General features: G+C 60.5%; 3 protein-coding genes across 3 annotated transcripts; 1 reads left to right on the forward strand and 2 right to left on the reverse strand.

Annotated features, from left to right (window-relative positions):
- Positions 1 to 759: 759 nt before the first annotated feature.
- On the forward strand, positions 760 to 2919 carry MPEG1 (macrophage expressed 1; the record flags this gene model as incomplete). Its single annotated transcript, XM_079536930.1, has 1 exon — positions 760 to 2919. One exon carries the CDS (start codon positions 760 to 762, stop codon positions 2917 to 2919), a length of 2160 nt encoding a protein of 719 aa, XP_079393056.1.
- Positions 2920 to 5595: 2676 nt separating this feature from the next.
- On the reverse strand, positions 5596 to 11279 carry DTX4 (deltex E3 ubiquitin ligase 4; the record flags this gene model as incomplete). Its single annotated transcript, XM_079537530.1, has 9 exons — positions 5596 to 5829; positions 6151 to 6240; positions 6495 to 6656; positions 7203 to 7355; positions 7511 to 7572; positions 7653 to 7814; positions 7889 to 7950; positions 8712 to 9435; positions 11069 to 11279. The coding sequence occupies 9 exons, from the start codon at positions 11277 to 11279 to the stop codon at positions 5596 to 5598; spliced, it is 1860 nt and encodes a 619-aa protein (XP_079393656.1).
- Positions 11280 to 13608: 2329 nt separating this feature from the next.
- CNTF (ciliary neurotrophic factor) lies at positions 13609 to 14319 on the reverse strand (the record flags this gene model as incomplete). The annotated part of the gene is made up of 2 exons (XM_079537748.1): positions 13609 to 14082; positions 14206 to 14319. The coding sequence occupies 2 exons, from the start codon at positions 14317 to 14319 to the stop codon at positions 13609 to 13611; spliced, it is 588 nt and encodes a 195-aa protein (XP_079393874.1).
- Positions 14320 to 17324: the final 3005 nt, after the last annotated feature.

Consider the following 17324-nt stretch of genomic DNA (forward strand, 5'->3'; position numbering starts at 1 on the left):
TACAGAATAAGGCAGCTGATGGGAGGGCATTAAAGTGGCAGAGACAGGCTCTTCTTGCTGGTGAGGGACAAGGTGCTCTCATGGGCCCCTTTGGCTCTTCACCACACCACTCACTGCAGCCCCATTCTCTACCAGAACTATCCTGGGAAGAGGAACTAACCAGCAGAAATAGGGGAAATGAACCTGTCCATAAGGAAAGAGCCATGGTTACTTCAGCAGTTTTGCAGCAGAAACAACTTTAACTGCTTATTACCCAAAGCATACAGCAATGACACAGTTCCACACAGAAGGTGCCCTTCCCTACCCAGAACACTGAGGGGAGGACAGGGATGGGTTTCAGGAGGCAATAAGGAGCAGTGGGAAGTGCTGAAGTCTCCCCTAAAGCTACCAGAGCCTTGCGGGGCATGGTAGAGCCAGCGTGAAGGGAGGGAGTGACTGAAGGGAGATACACATGGTGGCATCAGGTGGATGCCAGCAGAGTGCTGAATAAAAGAGTTCACCCTGTCCCATTCCCAGCAGAGTAACTTTCACATCAAGAGGGAGCTTTTGCTGCAGGGAGGCAGTGAGCTCCAGGCTTTCCTGCCCCTCACCCAGTCACCTCTGCCCCACTCAGCCATTTCTCATGTTAACTAGCTTTCACTTCTCCTTTCCCTTCTCTTAATTCAATCATGAGAGGAGGAACCACCCACCAGCCGCACCCCCTCCTCTTCATTTCCCCAGCCACCTCTTCACCACTGGCACGTCCAGAGTTCTTCAGCCATGGTCTGGGTGCTGAGGGTGGTCCTCCTCGCCCAGGCGCTGGCTATGGCAGTGGCAGAGGTTGAGCAGCCCCAGGAGGCACTGTCCTCTGTGGGGTTTCAGGACTGCAAGAAGGCCCTGAAGCTCCCAAGCCTGGAAGTCCTCCCCGGGGGGGGCTGGGACAACCTCAGGAATTTAGATATGGGCAGAGTCATAGATCTGAGCTACTCGCTGTGTAAGACCACTGAAGATGGGTCCTACATCATCCCAGATGACATCTTCACCATTCCTCGCAAGCAGAGCAATCTGGACATCAACTCTGAGATCATCGAGTCCTGGAAGGATTACAAAAGCGCCACCTCTGCCTCCATCAACCTGGAGCTGTCCCTCTTCTCTGCAATCAATGGCAAGTTCTCTTATGACTTCTACCAGGCCAAGACCCACCAAGTGCAGGACAAGGCGGTCACCACTCGCGTACAGGTCAGGAACCTGGTTTACACTGCCAAGATTGACCCAGGAGCAAGCCTGGACAAGGGCTTCAAGAAGCAGCTGTTGACCATTGCCAGCCACCTGGAGAACAACCAGACTCGGATGGCTGATTTTCTGTCTGAGGTGCTGGTGCTCAACTACGGCACCCACACCATCACATCTGTGGATGCTGGAGCCAGCTTGGTCCAGGAGGATCAGATCAAGGCCACCTTCCTGAAGGACAGCTGGGCCACGCGGAGCTCCATCACTGCCTCAGCCGCTGTGGCCTTCCACAGCATAATCAATGTGAAAACTGAGGAATCTCAAGGCACCAGTTCTGCCTTCACCAAGCAGTACCTAGAGAACCGCACCAACTCCAGAGTAGAGAGCATCGGCGGGACCCCCTTTTACCCAGGCATCACCCTTAAGACCTGGCAGGAGGGGATAAGCAACCAGCTGGTGGCCATCGACCGCTCAGGGCTGCCTCTGTACTTCTTCATCAGCACCAGCACCCTGCCAGAGCTGCCCAGCCCCACGGTGAAGAAGCTGGCCAAGCGGGTGGAGATGGCCATCCGCCGCTACTACACCTTCAACACCTACCCTGGCTGCACCGATGCCACCTCACCCAACTTCAACTTCCACGCCAACGCTGACGATGGCTCCTGCGTGGGGACCATGACCAATTTCACCTTTGGGGGAGTCTTCCAGGAGTGCGCCGGGCTGGCTGGCCCTGACACCAATGAACTGTGCCGGGCGCTGGAGCAGAAAAACCCCCTCACCGGGGCTTTCTCCTGTCCCACCTCGTACAGCCCCGTGCTGCTGAGCATGCAGGAGCGGGAGGAAGGCCACAGCCACCTGGAGTGCCACAACAAGTGCACCTTGGGCATCTTCTGTCACCGTGTCTGCAGGGACGTCTTCTGGCTCTCTCGGGTGCAATTCAGAGCTTATTGGTGTGTCGCAAGTGGCCCAGTGCCCCCAGACTCGGGTTACCTCTTTGGGGGGCTGTTCAGTAGCCGCAGCGTCAACCCCCTCACGGGTGCCCAGTCCTGCCCTTCGCGGTACTTCTTGCTGAAGCTCTTTGATGACCTCAGGTTGTGCGTGAGCCAGGATTACGAGGGAGGCAGCCAGTACGCGGTGCCCTTCGGGGGCTTCTTCAGCTGCCAGGCAGGGAACCCCTTAGGGGGTCAGCACCAGGGTACCGCCGAGGACCCTTACGCCAAGCGCTGCCCCACAGGCTTCAGCCAGCACTTGGCACTGATCAGCGACAGCTGCCAGGTGGAGTACTGCGTCCAGGCTGGCGTCTTCACGGCGGGCTCGCTGCCGCCGGCGCGCCTACCACCCTTCACCCGACCCCCTGCCAACCTGCCTGCCATCGACACCGTGCTGGTGAGCAACGGGGATGGGGAGAGCGCCTGGGTGCGGGATGGGACAGGCCGTGCGTGGCGGCTGGCACAGCCCATTGAGATCCAGCAGGCAGCAGAGATGGTGAGGGGCCGGGCGCTGACGGGGGGTGAGGTGGCTGGCGTGGCTGCAGCCGTGGTGGTGGGGCTTGTCACCATCCTGGCAATGGTCTGCTATGGTCGCTGGAGGTACAGGAGAAGGGGGTACCTGGCTATGAGTGACAGGGACACGCCTGTGCAAAGGCCAGGGGACAGCACCGCAGTGAACATGGGTGAGGGGCACCAGCAAGAGTCAGCGGGCCTTGTGGAATAAGTATTGCTCAGCTGCTTGTGCTCCTAACCTAGGTGAAGCCCCTGGCCCACTCCTTTCCCTGAGGCACAGCTGTGCAGTGCCAGCAGCCCCTGCACCTCACCCCATTCCCACGACAGGTTCACCTCTCTGCAGCTCCAGCTACCCTGCAGGGCTCCACCACCCTTCATCCTTCTCTAGGCCCCCTGGTTGAGCTCCAAGGCCACCATCTGAGGCCATCCCACCAGCAGGACCCACCACATCTCTCTGCCAGCCCCAGCTCTTCCCCAACCAGCTTTGCTGCTTGAGAGTCATACCCCATTACAGGCCGTGCCTACTCTCTCCTCCTCCCCATTCCCAGAGAAGGGGATCCAGTGCTCTTCAAAAAGCTACTGAGGTTGTTGGGGTACCCAAGAGAACCTCAAAGAGCAAGGGGAAGCCAAACAAACCCCTCCTTCCTGACTCACCAGATAGACTCAATTCCATCGCAGAGATACACAGCCTGTAAAAGCATTGGCTCAAGGACCAACTCCTTGGAGAACACCCTGCTCCCCCCCAAGTCCCCCAACTACTGCACACACCCAGCACCCATTTCCACCCGCAGGAACAGGAGGGCGACCCACGCCTTCATGTATATCTATCGTGATAGATATACACACACATGCAGAGAGGCACGGATCACTTTTATTTCAGCCAGCAAATAATTGCATAGGCAACACAGCATTAAAAAATAATAATAAAAAAAAAAGGAATGTTGTTAAAAAGCTGTGTCACATTAGTCATCAACCTGGCACCCTGGAGGTGGGGACCCTCTCCCTCCCCCAGATCACGTGAGGGTTTTGCATAGCTCCAGTTCAGGTTTTTCTGCAGCAAGGCAGCCTCAGGTGCAGCCATGCAGAAACCACGATGCTGTTCCCTGCTGCAGAGCTGCCCAGATGGGGATTTCCTAGGGACAGAGGGTTTTTCCCTTGAGGTAGAAGATGACAGCCCATGCTAAGGAAGGGAAGGATGGGGGGAGGGATGAGGTGCCTGGCCCTCCCTGTGGGTGCCCACTCCCTCGCCTGATCACACAGACGACGGACAGAAGACAACAGAGAGGCCAGGCCACATAGGGACAGTGAGCACTCCTCCACCATCCGCTTTATTGATGCCCTGGGGTGCAACCAGCTGGCAGCGATGGACCCCACGGACAGGGGAGAGGAGAAACAGCAACGACAACAGAATGATGCACATCAGGACGGATCCCTCCCACACCACCGTCCCCCAGGACGGAGGGTGAACCAACCCCAAAGGAAAACCGGAAAGGGACTAAACAAAAGGGGCTACGAGGACCCAACCCCACAAGGAGCAATGAGGGGGGAACAGGGGGCAGTTTTGGCAGGGCCCCCGCCCTACTCACCAAGTTGGGGTGTCTCATAGGATGGGATCAGGAGAAGGGCATAGAACAGCCTGTGGGGAAGGTGCCCCCCCAGCATCCCCCTGGAGCCACAGGGCCCACTTTTCCCACCCCATGTGGCTCCAAGAGGCCCTGCAAAGTCCCTGGGTCTGGTGGGGGCCACCAGATTCCATGCAAACCCCCTCCCCTCCCCTTCCCCCAGCCACACTTATCCCCCCAGCACGTCAACCCCCCCCCGCCCCCCAGCCCAGCCCAAAATCACTGTGCCAATACACTGCCAGTCACCCTCTACCCCACTGAGACTTCCCCAGGGACCCCCGAGCCATGGGACATGGATGGAATCTAGCAGGAAGGTGATGGCTTCCCATCTATCCCTACTTCACAGAGACCCACGGGTGACAGCTCCACTGTGAGGCACTGAGTCCTTCCAGGTCAGTGTCTCCCTCTCCCCACCCCCAGATCCAGAGCACCACCAGGCCTGGCCACAGCACCATGTTCCCCTGGCCGCCTCCCAGCCACCACCACCTATATGTACATATATACGACAAACCCCCAAAACACGAGGTATATAAAATTCAACACGGGGACGCCCCCATACAAACAGTTCAAAGAACCCACTACTGGGGAGAGCAGGGGCAGGAGACATGCTTCCCCCCCCACACTCGGCTTCCAACCACCCTCCAAGCCCTTCCCAGTACAGGGGCAGCCCAGCCAAAGGGACCCCACAGGGCACAGCTCAGACATAACCAAGAGGAGGAGGAAGGACAAGGGGGTCTGGTCAAGATGGACCAGAGCCCCCATCTCTGTGGACAGAGAAGATCAGTCAGGATGTACCAGACAGGACAGACAGACAAAGAGACGGGTGAGGGACGAGGTAGGGCCACAGCCAGAGACCCCACAGCCCGGCTCCCACCCATTGCCCAGCACCAGGATGGGGTCCCAGGCCCAGGTGGGTATCAGGGGGCATCAAGTCAGGCTGGGACATGGGTGATTAGGAAAGGGAGGGTCTTGGCTTGCCCTCCCCAGTTCCCACAGAGCCCTGCCAGCAGCACGCAACATTTGCGTGGAACAATGCACAGCAGCGACTGGCTTCGGGGACGGCCAGACCAGGGTCACCTTTGTGGCTCACAGCACCAGCTGGCTCTGCCAGCAGGGAGGGGACAGCCCTAAGACACCCTCCCACATCCCCACTGACCTGGAGCTGCTCCCGCTGCCCTCCCTACGACCCAGCTAGGTTTCACTGGTGGCTTCTATCCTTGGATACAGCAGTGGGAACCCTTGCCATGGCCTCCCTACCATCAATCTCAGTCCTTCTCCTGTGCCAGACTCTCTTCTGTGATGCCCTGGGCTGCGAGCTCAGCCAGGACGTTGTCCAGGTAGTTGACGTCAGGGTAACCGTGACCGGTGAGGTTGGAGCCAAACTCTGTCTTGTGGTGGATCTCATTCCATATCACTGTGTCTGACTCACCCGTGGTGCTGGAGGTCCCAATGGCAAAAATCAAGCGCCGGTCCCAGGCTACAAGCAACAACTTCAGTACCTGGGGAGGGGGAGATGGGGCAGGCAGCAAGGTGGGCGCAGGAGCTGCAGGCAGCACCCACCTTTGCTCAGCACTTGACCACCCAGGCAAGCCCTCACCAAAGCTGACCAGGGATCCCAGGAGCAGAGTCCCATCCCATGCTGTTTCACACCAACCAAAATAGCAGAGCTCTCTAGCACACCCAGGACAGGCTACATCGAAGGAAGATCTTCACCCGGACTTGTGTGCCAAAGCCAAGCCTGTTTTTCTCCATGCTCCAAATCCCTGTCCCCGTCCCTCTCCCCCTCACAAGCGTGCTTTGCCAGCCTGAGCCCCTCTCACCTTCCTGCCCTTCTCACTGTCAGGCAGGTAGCAGTGCCGTGGGAAGCCACGGGCAGTGAAGCTCTTCCCTGGGTTTGGATGCTCTGGTCCCTACAACATGCAATGGCAGAGAAAAATAAAATACAATTTAGAACTCAAAAGCACACTCTGGATGCAACACAACACCGAAACTCCATCAGAGGCAGCTGCCTCTGCCACATGGAGAGGGCTTAATCACAGAGCAGCTGCACTCTAACAGCAGCCCTAAAATTACCACCCCCAACCTTAGGTCACAGATGCAACAGCAGCAGGGCTGCGGGTCCCCACAAGGATGGCTCACCACCAACGCACTCCCCAGGACGCACCTGCACCCCTGGGGGGATGTTGTAGATGATACGGATGGTTTTGCAGTCAGAGTGGCCGGGCAATGCGTGAGGGATGATGTGGTACTCCATCTTCCCTGGGGGCTGCGTCCCTGTCTTCACCCCATAAATGGTTTTGCAGGTTGGGCATTGCAGGCTACCATCCTGAGAGAGGGAAATAATGAAAGCAGTGCTCCCCAGCACCACCCAGCATGAACACACACACAGGCACTCAGGAAGCAGGAGGGGACTGGGAGGGCCTGCAAACCAACTGGAACCAAACACCCGAGGTCTGAACTATTCTTCCTCATCAGCTTCACGAGCCCTACCTCTGTTTTTTTGTTTTGGTTTGGCAGAGAGAGAAACAGATGGCAGAATAACAATCTCTAAGCAACATGGAATGCTTTTTCCCAGGCATGCCAAACAAAACAGCCCTATGCAGAGGGCTCAGAAGTCCACCTGCAGCTGGAAAAGCAGCAGTGGTGTGTGCACGGACCAAAGGTCACCTCTCCAGCCCTGGGAGGGAAGTAAGGACAGGAACCACAGCGGGGAAACAAAACAGCCATACAAGCCCAGTTTGTGATTCAGCATTTCCAGCAAAAATCTGCCCTTCACAGACTGTTTTATGGAGACACGTGGTTATGGCATGCACCAGGCCCCCCCCATGTCACCAATCTGGGGGTTCAGGCCCCCAGGGCTGCAGCCTCGCACCTTGTTGCCGTTGTTGTACATGGCCACCAGGCAGTGGAGGTGGAAGATGTGGCCACACTTGGCCAGTTTCCCCACCAGGTCAGGCTTGATGGCTGGCTGGGGGCCCTTGTAGCCGGACGGCGCCGAGAGCCGCTCCATGCAGATGGTGCAGTCCTGCATGGAGAATGGATGGATAGGGCCCTCTGACATGTGCCCAGGGCTCGCAGCCCCTCTTCAGAGGGGCCAGGAGGAGAGGCTGCAGATACACAGCACAGCCCAGGGGCACTGCCACCTCCCACCCTGCGGACAGCCCAAGCCGTTGCTCACACCTCATCTGGCGGATGCCGCACCTTCTGAAGGTATTTCTTCAGCACCTCTTCTGGAGCTTTACCTGAAGGAGAGAGAGAGTCAGCAGGGCTGGGGTCGGTGGGCCTACAGCCAGGAGGGTGGGAAGGACCAGAGAGGGCTCACCCTTCTTGGCCTGTTTCTTGGTGGTCTTGCGGCAGGTGTGGGAGATGCCGGGGATGGACTGGATCTCGCTCTTGCTGACAGGCGGAGGGTGCAGCACCAGCTTGGGGGGCCGTGTCAGGCAGACAGGCAGCCCGGCTGCACTCATCAGGATCCCTGTGATGCCTGAGGGGGGGGGCAAGACAGCGTTAAGGAATGAAGACGACCCCCACAGACCTCCCTGGTGGGGCCATCCTCACCTGCCAGAGCTGGGTTCACAGGGCTGGAGCCATTGAGGTTCTTCACGGGGACAGTAGGGACCCTGCAGAGAAAGCACAGGACCGCATCAGGGCTCACGGCCCACAACAGACAGCAGTTTCCCAAGCAACCAAGCAGGCCCTGGCTGGAAGGAGAGAATTCTCCACCAAGCTCTGTGCCCCCCGCCCTGCTGCCGCCTTTTCTGTCGCTCTTTAGAAACTCCGCCTGCGTCTCCAAACCATTCACAGCCTCTTTTTGTCGCTGTGTTGCTGTTTTTTTCCCCCTCCATTCTCCCTACAGTCACTGCACAGCCGCTCCCCCCGCCCCGCGTCAGGGCTCTCTTCCATGGGAAAGTTTCCCGGTGGGTCAGGAGCGCAGAGGGAAGGGGGAGGACAGAGGGAAGGAAAGGGGCCAGGCTGTGACAGGAGGCCGACAGCAGAGCAGACAAAAGGGAGAAATGGCGCATTGAGTGGCCCCCACCCCAGCACAAAAAATGGTCCACAGAGGGTGGGGAAGGAGCCCTTCTTACAGGGGCCCTGAATGTCTTTTCTGTGGCAGGGGAAGGGTGGGGGACAGAGATGGAAGGGGAAGGGTAGGGGACAGAGAAAGGACTGAAGAAAGAGCAGCCCAGCCTCCTCATTGAGATGCAGGAGGACATTCTGCAATGCCCGCTCCCTCCCCACACAGGGACCAGGGGGGAGTGAAGGGCCGGCAGAGCCCTCTGCCCATGAGGAAGAGTTGGGGCTTCCCTCCCCCACGCTAAATGGCTCAGGGATGCGGCCCCCTTTTCCCCACTCTCGCTCGCGCACACGCAGCAGGACTCACCCCGAGGCAATAAGCACGCGAGACTGGGCGATGGCCAGGCGCTGCAGGTGGCTGCGGTTCAGGGTGCCGAGGCCGGGCCGGGCTGCCTTGCTGCTGCCTGCGCCGGGGGGGCTTGCAGCAGGGCCGGCTGGGCTCAGGGCAGGTGCGCTGGCTGCCTGCCGCCGGACACCCTGTGAGCCCAGAGGCTTCAGCGATCCGCGCGCCGTGGCCGTGCCGTCAGGCGCCTTGGCACCTGAGGTGGGTGCCGGGGCCTTGGGGGTGACGGGAGGAGCAGGGGGAGTTTTGCGTGGCTGCAGGGTAGCAGCCCCCAGGCCGCCGGCTGACACGGCAGCTTTGACGCTCATCACCAGGAGGCACTGGGGGCAGGCGCAGGCGGGGGCCGGGGGGGCCGCTGCCGCCCCAGGGCTGGCCGGCCAGGACTGTGACTTGGGCAGGGTGCCCGACACCAGGGGGTACACCATGTCGAGGCGGCGGCGGACGCGGCGCTTGCGCTGGGTCTGCCGGTTGATCTGGCCCATAGTGGCGAAGTCGATCACGTAGCAGAAGCCGATGGTGCTGAGGTCCACCCAGGGGTGCTGCTTCTCGTACGCACGCTGGATGGTGATGCCCACGTCCATGTCGTAGGGAGTCCAGGAGCCGCTGTCGTTCTCCCACTCCCATACGACGCCTTTGCCCGGTGCCGAGGACGGGTCATAGTAGCTGCGCCGCACGGGGCGGATGGTGCCTGCGGAGGGGACGGAGATTTCATCAGAACCCGGCACCAGCCAGTGAACACCATGGAACTGCCCCGACCGGCCTCACTGGTGTTGGAATGACAGCTTCCTGACTCAGCCGCTGTCCCCACCCTGCCACGGGAACAGCGTGCCTCAGTTTCCCCAGGCCACCCCGGCACCAACGTGACGCCCGTCAGCCCGTCACAGCACACCTCAGCCAGGTCCCGCCTGGCACCGCAGCAGAACACGATTGTCCTGCTCTGACCGGCCACGTGTCCCCTTAAAGCCCGCAGGAATGTCAGTCCCCCTTAATCCCGACCCCTACCACTACCATCAGCTCCCATGCCAGAACGGGTTCCCCCTGAGCAGGCTGGAGAGCAGAGAAGTGGGTCACCGCCCCATCACGCACAGGGGCACCTGGTGGGGGAAAAGCTGGCGGCACAAAGCAGCGCCGGGGCCAGAGGGGAGCGGGGCCTCGCTGCACGCAGTGATTTATCCTAATCCGGCGCGAGGCGAGGAGGGCGGCAGCGACGGCATGCGGCATCTGGCAGCTCCGGCGCTGTGGGAAAGTGGCGTGTCCCCCCCGGCCCGGCGGCCGGCTGGCCTCCCATTCAGCAGGGGAAGAAAGGGGACAATAGCTATTCAGGGCCTGCCAGGGTCGCGACCCCCCCAAATCAGAGCTGTTTAATGACCCAAAATACCGACATCCCCGGCAACCCAGGGAGAGGCAGAACAATTCCCCTTTCAGGCCTCCTCCCCTGGGCAACAATAGCCCTCAGACACATGGCGCTGAATGCTGTCCCCCGGCACCAAAGGTCCCTTGTCCCCGAGCACCCGGGCGGGCCATGGTTCCCACCAGCCCCGGGCTGCTGGGGAAGGCAGCACCACCACCAGGGGACACCGCCTGGGGACAAGGGATGCTGCCATCCCTTTCCTACGGCCAAGCAGGGACTGCCAGTGGAAGGAAGGAGCACAAACACCTGTGCCAAGCACACCCCACACAGCAGTGCCCTGCATTTCTTACACCTGCACTCAGCCCTCGGGGATTTCCCAACACCTGCCCGTGCTCCCCACCTGGCGTCCCCCTGCAGCCCCACCTGTACCCTGCTATGCTCCAGGGCACGACTTGTCCCCACAGCACCCCATAGGGCAAGGGGAGCACAGGGAGAGCCTCGTACGCAGAGGAAAGGTCTGTAGGGAACAGAGGAGGTCCGCAGGCCCCGGCCACTAGGGCAAAAGGCTGCTTGTTGCAACAGGGCTCGGGCAGCAGCACGGCCAGCTAGGGGCAGGGAGCACGCAGGCAGCAAGGAGCAGAGCTATGCAATTCCAGGTCAGGCAGTGCGAGGCAAACACAAGGCTCAGCGTGATGCAACCCGGGGCTCAGCGAGGCGGGCAGGAGCAGGCGGCACGGCACGGCAGCGCAACCGCGGGGCGGGCAGCGGGACGTGGAACAGAGCAGGGCGGCACAACGCAACGCGGGACCGGGAAAGGCAGCGCAGCGCAACCCGGCTCCGGCAGCGCGATGCAGCACGGGCCCGGCAGCGCAGCACCGCGCAGCACCGTGCGATGCGATTCCAGGTCAGGCGGCTCCGCGCGACGCAAGGTGGGAACACGGGCGGCCCCGGGTCGGCCGGGCTCACTCACCGGTGTCCTGGCGGAACTGGTGCATGGACTGCAGGTCGATGATGTAGGGCGCCAGGCGGCTGTCAGCCTGGCCCAGCACCACGCTGCCGCCCGCCCTCGGCCCGGCGCGGGCCACCGCCTCGATGTGATGGCTGACGGCCGGGCTGTAGGGCCGCCACCGCCCGTGTTCGTTCAGCCATTCCCACACCACCACGGCGGAGGCGAGCAGCATCGCTCCTCCGGCCCGGCCCGCCGCCGCCGCCGCCTCCTCCCGCTGCCCGCGGCCGCTGCAGCCCGCCCCGTCGGCTCTCGCATGCTCCGCGGAGCCCTGCCCTGCCCGCCCCGGGGCCGCCAGGGGCCGCTCAGCGCCGCGCCGGGCTGCAGCGCCTCTTCCCGGGCGAGGGGCCCGCGACGGCGGCGGCGGCGGGCGGCGGCGGGGGGAGGCTCCGCATCGCAGCGCCCGCGCACCACGCAGCGCCCGCCCCGCGCGGCCCCGGCCGAGAGCGCGCTCGGGGAGGCGGGGCGCCACGCCCCCTTCGAGGCGGAGCCCGTGAAGCCACGCCCCCCCCCCCGAGGCCACGCCCCCAGGCGCGTCCTGCCCGAGCGCGTCTCGGGGCGGCCATCCTCCGCCACCTGCGCTCCTCTCGTTGAGTGCTTCCAGCGCTGATTTTTTTCGCTATTAAGCGTAGCGCCCATCGGGGCCCGTTCTGGGGAGAACCACGCGGGTGGCTGCAAGAAAACCGTGCCCCGGTTTCTGGCAGTTGCCCATTGTGTAGCTGGAAACGCCACCTCCGAGCAAGGACAGATCGCAGAGGTGTCGAGTGCCTTGGGTTGGAAGGGACCTTCAGGACCGTGGCAAACTGCTCGGGCAGCGTCTGATGTCCTCACCCACGCTGAGCTCTGGCATAGCTGCCAGCAGCTGCCCCGGCCCTATCGGGTTGCAGGGCGCTTTGCCAGGGCTGCTGGGGCCCCGCTGACATTCAGGTCACCTCCTGCTTGGGCTTCTGCCCCCACCCCACTGTCCCAAAGCCAACAGTGGGACTGGGGTGCGCATTAGGCTTGGGGAAGTGAGGGACTGTGGGGGTGGCTGTGAGCCCCCCAGGTGCTGCTGAGAATGAGGGCGTGTGGGGAGGAAAGAAAGTTGTGTGCTATTGCACATAGCGAGACGTGGGAGAGAGCAATGCTTTGAGTAATCCCCCAAAAAATAAATGCCAGAAATAGTTATTCACAAGTGCATGGAAGCAGAACCATGCAAGTAATCCAATGGGAGTTGCAAATCTGAGGCTGGACAACCAGCAGCGGGGAGGTAGGTGCACGTCCTTCCATCACAAGTTCCACCTTATGTGCCAGGCACCCCCATCCCAACCCCATAGGGCAGCCCCTGTCCTACATGCCCAACAAACACCACAACAGCCTCACCCTCCAGCCCCCTCCGGCTGTACAGACACTGCTGGTGCTGGGGCGGCACTGTGCCAGGAGCTTCCAGCACCCGCTGGGACAAAGGCACTTTGTGCAGGGCCAGTGGCATGGCTGTGCCTCACGCTGTGCCCCAGGGAACAGGAACCCCCTACAGCGTGTTGCTCTTGGGGTCGAGGAGAAGGCAGAGCCACACAGGGACAGGGGATAACATTGCAGCTGTACCTCCCCTGTGAGCCCTCTGCAGCTCTCTCTCGCGTCCTTCTCACCCGCACCATTCCTTCACACTCCTCCCAGACCTCTCACTCTCCTGCCACAAAGAAATGTACTTCATTAGGAATAAGGCAGCCCAGCCAGTCCGGCCCCCAAGAAGTCACAGCACCCCAGTGGCTCTCCACATGCTTTATTTGCTCAGCATCCACCACAGCCACCCTGGAAGAAAACAGTGGCCAACAGTGGCTGTTCGCTTCTCCCTCTCCAGTCTTATAACAGCTCCCAGAGGCAAGAAGCCTCTGGCAGAGGGTCTTTCCAGTCAGCCTTCTATATAAATACCTTCTCTATACCCTGTCCGACCAGCTAAGAAATGCCATCCAGCTCAAATCCCACTCCCCTCCTGAGAACGGCCCCAAGCAGTCAGAGCAGAAATTCAGCACGCAGAACACGCAGGCAGGGTGGGAGCTGTGCAGGAGCGGAGAGAAAAGGGAGCACCTGAACGAGGCAAAGCCTCCGACCTTGCAAAGAGGGGGACAATTCCTGAGCCGCCTTTCACCAGGTGGTGCCTCCACATCCCTCTCACCCTTGCAATAACCCCGAGGCAGCTCCCCTCCTCCAGAAGCATCACCCGGCCATCAGGAGACAGCAGCAACCCGGTCCCACAGAACAGGATGGCCCTGCACAGCACACCAGGAGTCATGGCTTCCAGGCCATGGTGGGGTTGCGGGTCGTCCACAAGGCCCACCTCGCCAGGAGTTCCCTCCCTGTGCCTAAGTTTCCACCACGGGGAAAGGGGCCCATTAGGAAGCGGAAGGGCCCTGGTTAGTAGCTTGGCCCCTTCGCTCCCGGAAGCTCCCACGCCTGTCAGCAGCCCCGCACAGAGACGGGCCCCCAGCTAAGCCCTGTCTGGGCCGGGGCTCCCCACACCTTCATCACTGGCTCTCAGGCAGACCCAGCGCTGTGCCACCGCCTGGGCCGTGCTTGGCGAGCTGCCGCAGGTCCCGCACCGACCTGACGGCCCACTGGGCCAGCTCCCGCAGCACCCCCAGGCCCCGCAGCTTCTGCTCAAAGAGACTGAGGCGTGGGGGTGCAGGGGGCTCGGAGCCCTCCTCAGCAGGGGCCCCGCGGCTCTCCAGCTCCAGCAGCTCCTCCAGGTGGTAGGCAAAGGCCGAGACCTGCAGCAGCACGGCCGCCAGCGCCGGGCCCAGCTCAGCATCGGCGTCTCCCAGCTGCTCCCGCTGCTCCTCCAGCATCTGTGCCAGCAGCGTGCGGAAGGCCCGGTAGGCTGCCAGGTTGTCCAGGAGGCGCTGGGTGCCGGTCTGCTCTGCCCAGCGCTCCGCCGCCGCCGCCGGCACCCCATCCACCGCCGCCACGCTGATGGAGGCGTCCAGGCCCTGCCGCTCCACCTGCGGGACAGACAGCTGGGATGGATGCCGGCACAAGGGGGGCCTCCAGCATCCCGCCCCGAGGACTCTCACGGCAGCAGCCTCCCGCCTGCACTCCCAGCCCCGAGAGCAGGACGAACTCACGTAGATGTCCAGGAGGTCGGTGACATCTGAGCGCATCTTCCTGGCCAGGCGGATGCCGCGGCTGCACAGGTCGTGGTGCCGAAGAGTGGCTGAAGGGGTGTCTGCTGCCGCCATGACCCAGGCGGCCGTCCCGGACTCACGGCGCAGTGCCCACACAGCCCCGGGAGGACAATCCCTTGCTGAGCTGGTGCATTCCAGCTGGGAGCTCTGCTCACGCGTCCGCTGGCCCGGCTCTCCCCCTCTTCCGCGCCTGGGGCCTGGCACGACGCTGCAGATTCCCGCCTCTGGGATCAACAGCAACAGATTATTTCCCTAATTCCCCACGCTTTGCCACTCTAAGCTCGTTGCCCAAAACGCTCTCACCCGGCAGCGACAGGCTCCTTCCCCACGGCACAACGAGCCCTGCTCTAATCCCTGGCTCAGGCCGGAGCACGGGAAACCGCTGCCGGGAAGAGGTGAGCAGAGCCGGGACATTGCTCAACAGCTCAGCCCAGGCAGCAGGCTGGGGCCGGAGCAAGGCGCAGCGCTGGGGACAGAGCGAGGCCCAGCCGGGGGCTAGGATACCCCTCACTCTACAGCCTGACCCCAGCAGCCGCCTCCCTCCCTTTTCCTCAAGGCGGTGGGAGCCCCCGGACACCCCTACCCCAGAGGTATGTCCCACAGCAGCAGCCCCTCAGCACGAGTACCACACACAAACAGCCCTTGGGGTTGGTTTGTTTTCCTCAATACATTTATTTTGGTTACGTGTTACCCAGATGAAAAGAAAAACAGAGTAGAAAAGCAGCTTCCCTTGGCCACCACAGCAGCACCCAGCACCAGGCCCCACAGCCCCCACAGGGCCCCCATAATCTGCACCCATCTCCTCCTACATCTCAGGGTTTTTATTGGGGTCAGGGCCCCGGCTTCCTTTCCAGGAAGGAGAACAATAAAATAAATACAGGGGAAAAAAAATACAAAAAAAGTTTATTGCAAACTACTACAATAATTTATTGAAGCAAACTGCATGCGAGTGAAGGAGAGACACGCAGAGGAGGAGCTGCAGGAGGGCTGTGTCAGTTGTAGGGTTTGAGAGAGAGAGAAAGGAGTTACATCAGACTCTGCCGCACTGAGGGCGAGCAGGCTGTGGTTAGAAGACAGACAGGCAACTTGCTGAGACAGAAAAAAAAAAAAGGGAAGCAATGAGGGCATGGGAGGGTAAGGCAGGGACCAGAGGGGTTCAGGCCAGGAGCAACACAGGAGGCAAACGAGCCGCTCAGTCCTGCACCCCACAGCACGTAGCAGTGCTTGGGGCAGGGGAAGGACGAGGCCTCGCCTCCTGGCCAAGCCCGGCATTGCATCACCAGCTGCAAGCAAGCTCCTGACCCAAAAGCATTCATTTTAGTGTCAGAGAGCAAACCCCAATCTCTCCCATTTCATTTAGTGTTCTGTGCAAGGCTCTGCCTGCCACGCAATGCTCCCTGGAGTGGTGGCAGGGCACGTGAAGCAGCTCCTAACTTGGGGGATTGATCTGCAGCTGCCAGCGGGCATGGCACAGTGCAAGCTGCGTGCTCCCCTCCTTAATTCCCCTGGATAGAAGAGCCACACTGCTGGGGATGAACCCACCTCTGTGCACTGCATGGTGCCTCTTCAGTTAGCAGTGCTTCACAAAGGGAATTCCAACTTGATCCAAGCAAGAAGCAGGCCATGCCAGCTAAAGCAACTGCTTTGTTTAGTGTACTCCCACACCACCGTGCCAGGAGTGCTGTGCTCAGCCTTCCACTCACCCTCCAGCTCACACACACAGGAGCCACAGTACAGGACCAGCGAACGCCCACACCCAGGGCACAGACCAACATAGAGCATCCCTGCAACAGCAGCGCTCTGCCTTGCTCCAACACAGACTTCAATGTCAGTGGGAAGGGAAAGGGGAAATCAGGACAAGTGGCCCAGTAAGTGCTGTCAGACTTTGGGCTACAGCTGGATTTCCAGGCAGCACAGGCGACAGAGTGGGCGTTTGGAGTCAGTTTCCTGTCAAAACTTTCCAATTCAATTCCATGTTTTATTGCTGATCTCCAGACCCCAGATACTTGACTTTGCCTGGCTGCTGTTACAGACCGGTTCTGCTGAACTCAGGCTTGGACAAAGCACTTCAGCTCTGTTCCCAGCACATAAACACAACTGAAAAAACAAGTAAACTGACAGAAAGCCCAGGTTATTGGTCACCTCTTCCAAACACACAAAGAATTCAAGGCCACCTAGTCTCCACACACAGCTTCAGATAACAGAGCAAAAAGATTCGAGCCTAAAGACCAGACGTCATTTCCTATGCAAATTCTTCCACAGGCTCTGAGCTGTCCTAACACATCAGCAGGCAATGACCACCCCAGGGAGCAGAGATGGCTGAGCACAAGCGAGGGGCTCAGCACAGCACACCCCATTGCAGAGGCACGGACAAACCGGACAGCCTCTACTCCCGCGTCAGCCTTGGATAGATGAGCTAAAGACAACCATACCCGATCTCTGCAGAGGAGCACCACTGTCCTGGGCCATGAGAACAAGTATCCTGACTAATGCTGTCCTTCCTGGCAAGGTGAGGGAATAAGGGGAGCAAAAAGAGCTGAGCTAGGAGGGAAGGAGGGAGATGAGAGGCGGTTGTGCCATCACTCACCTCATCCTCCTGCTAAAACGCTGCTGCAAGGACTCCACTGCTCTTCTCTGGGGCTCTCCCTCTGCTCTGGAAAGCCATGAGGTCTGACTGCAGCACGCTGCTTTCACCCCAGCTCTCCGAGCTGCTGTTACATGGCATGCACACTCCCTACGGCTCTCTGGTGGGAAGGAGCCTGCTGGGAAGCAACCTGAACCCCTGCCACCCCACCCGCCAAGAACATAACTAAAAAATACCGACCCTTTTATCAATAAATAAGGAATCTCGTTACCACAACACAAAAACGAAACATGTTCAAAGTGCAAATTACTGTCGTCAAACCGGGATGCTCCTCCTTGCCTCTCCCACGCAGGGCTCCCGTAGCCCCCGGGCCTCTCCAAGCAAACATGATCTATGAGCCAGGGCGTTCCCTCTGCTTCCTGCCAGGGATGGGGCCAAGTGTGGTGGGGGACAGGGACTCCTTCGCAGCCTGCCC

Source organism: Tetrao urogallus (assembly GCF_951394365.1).
Source record: "Tetrao urogallus genome assembly, chromosome: 6".
NCBI classification, from domain to species: domain Eukaryota; kingdom Metazoa; phylum Chordata; class Aves; order Galliformes; family Phasianidae; genus Tetrao; species Tetrao urogallus.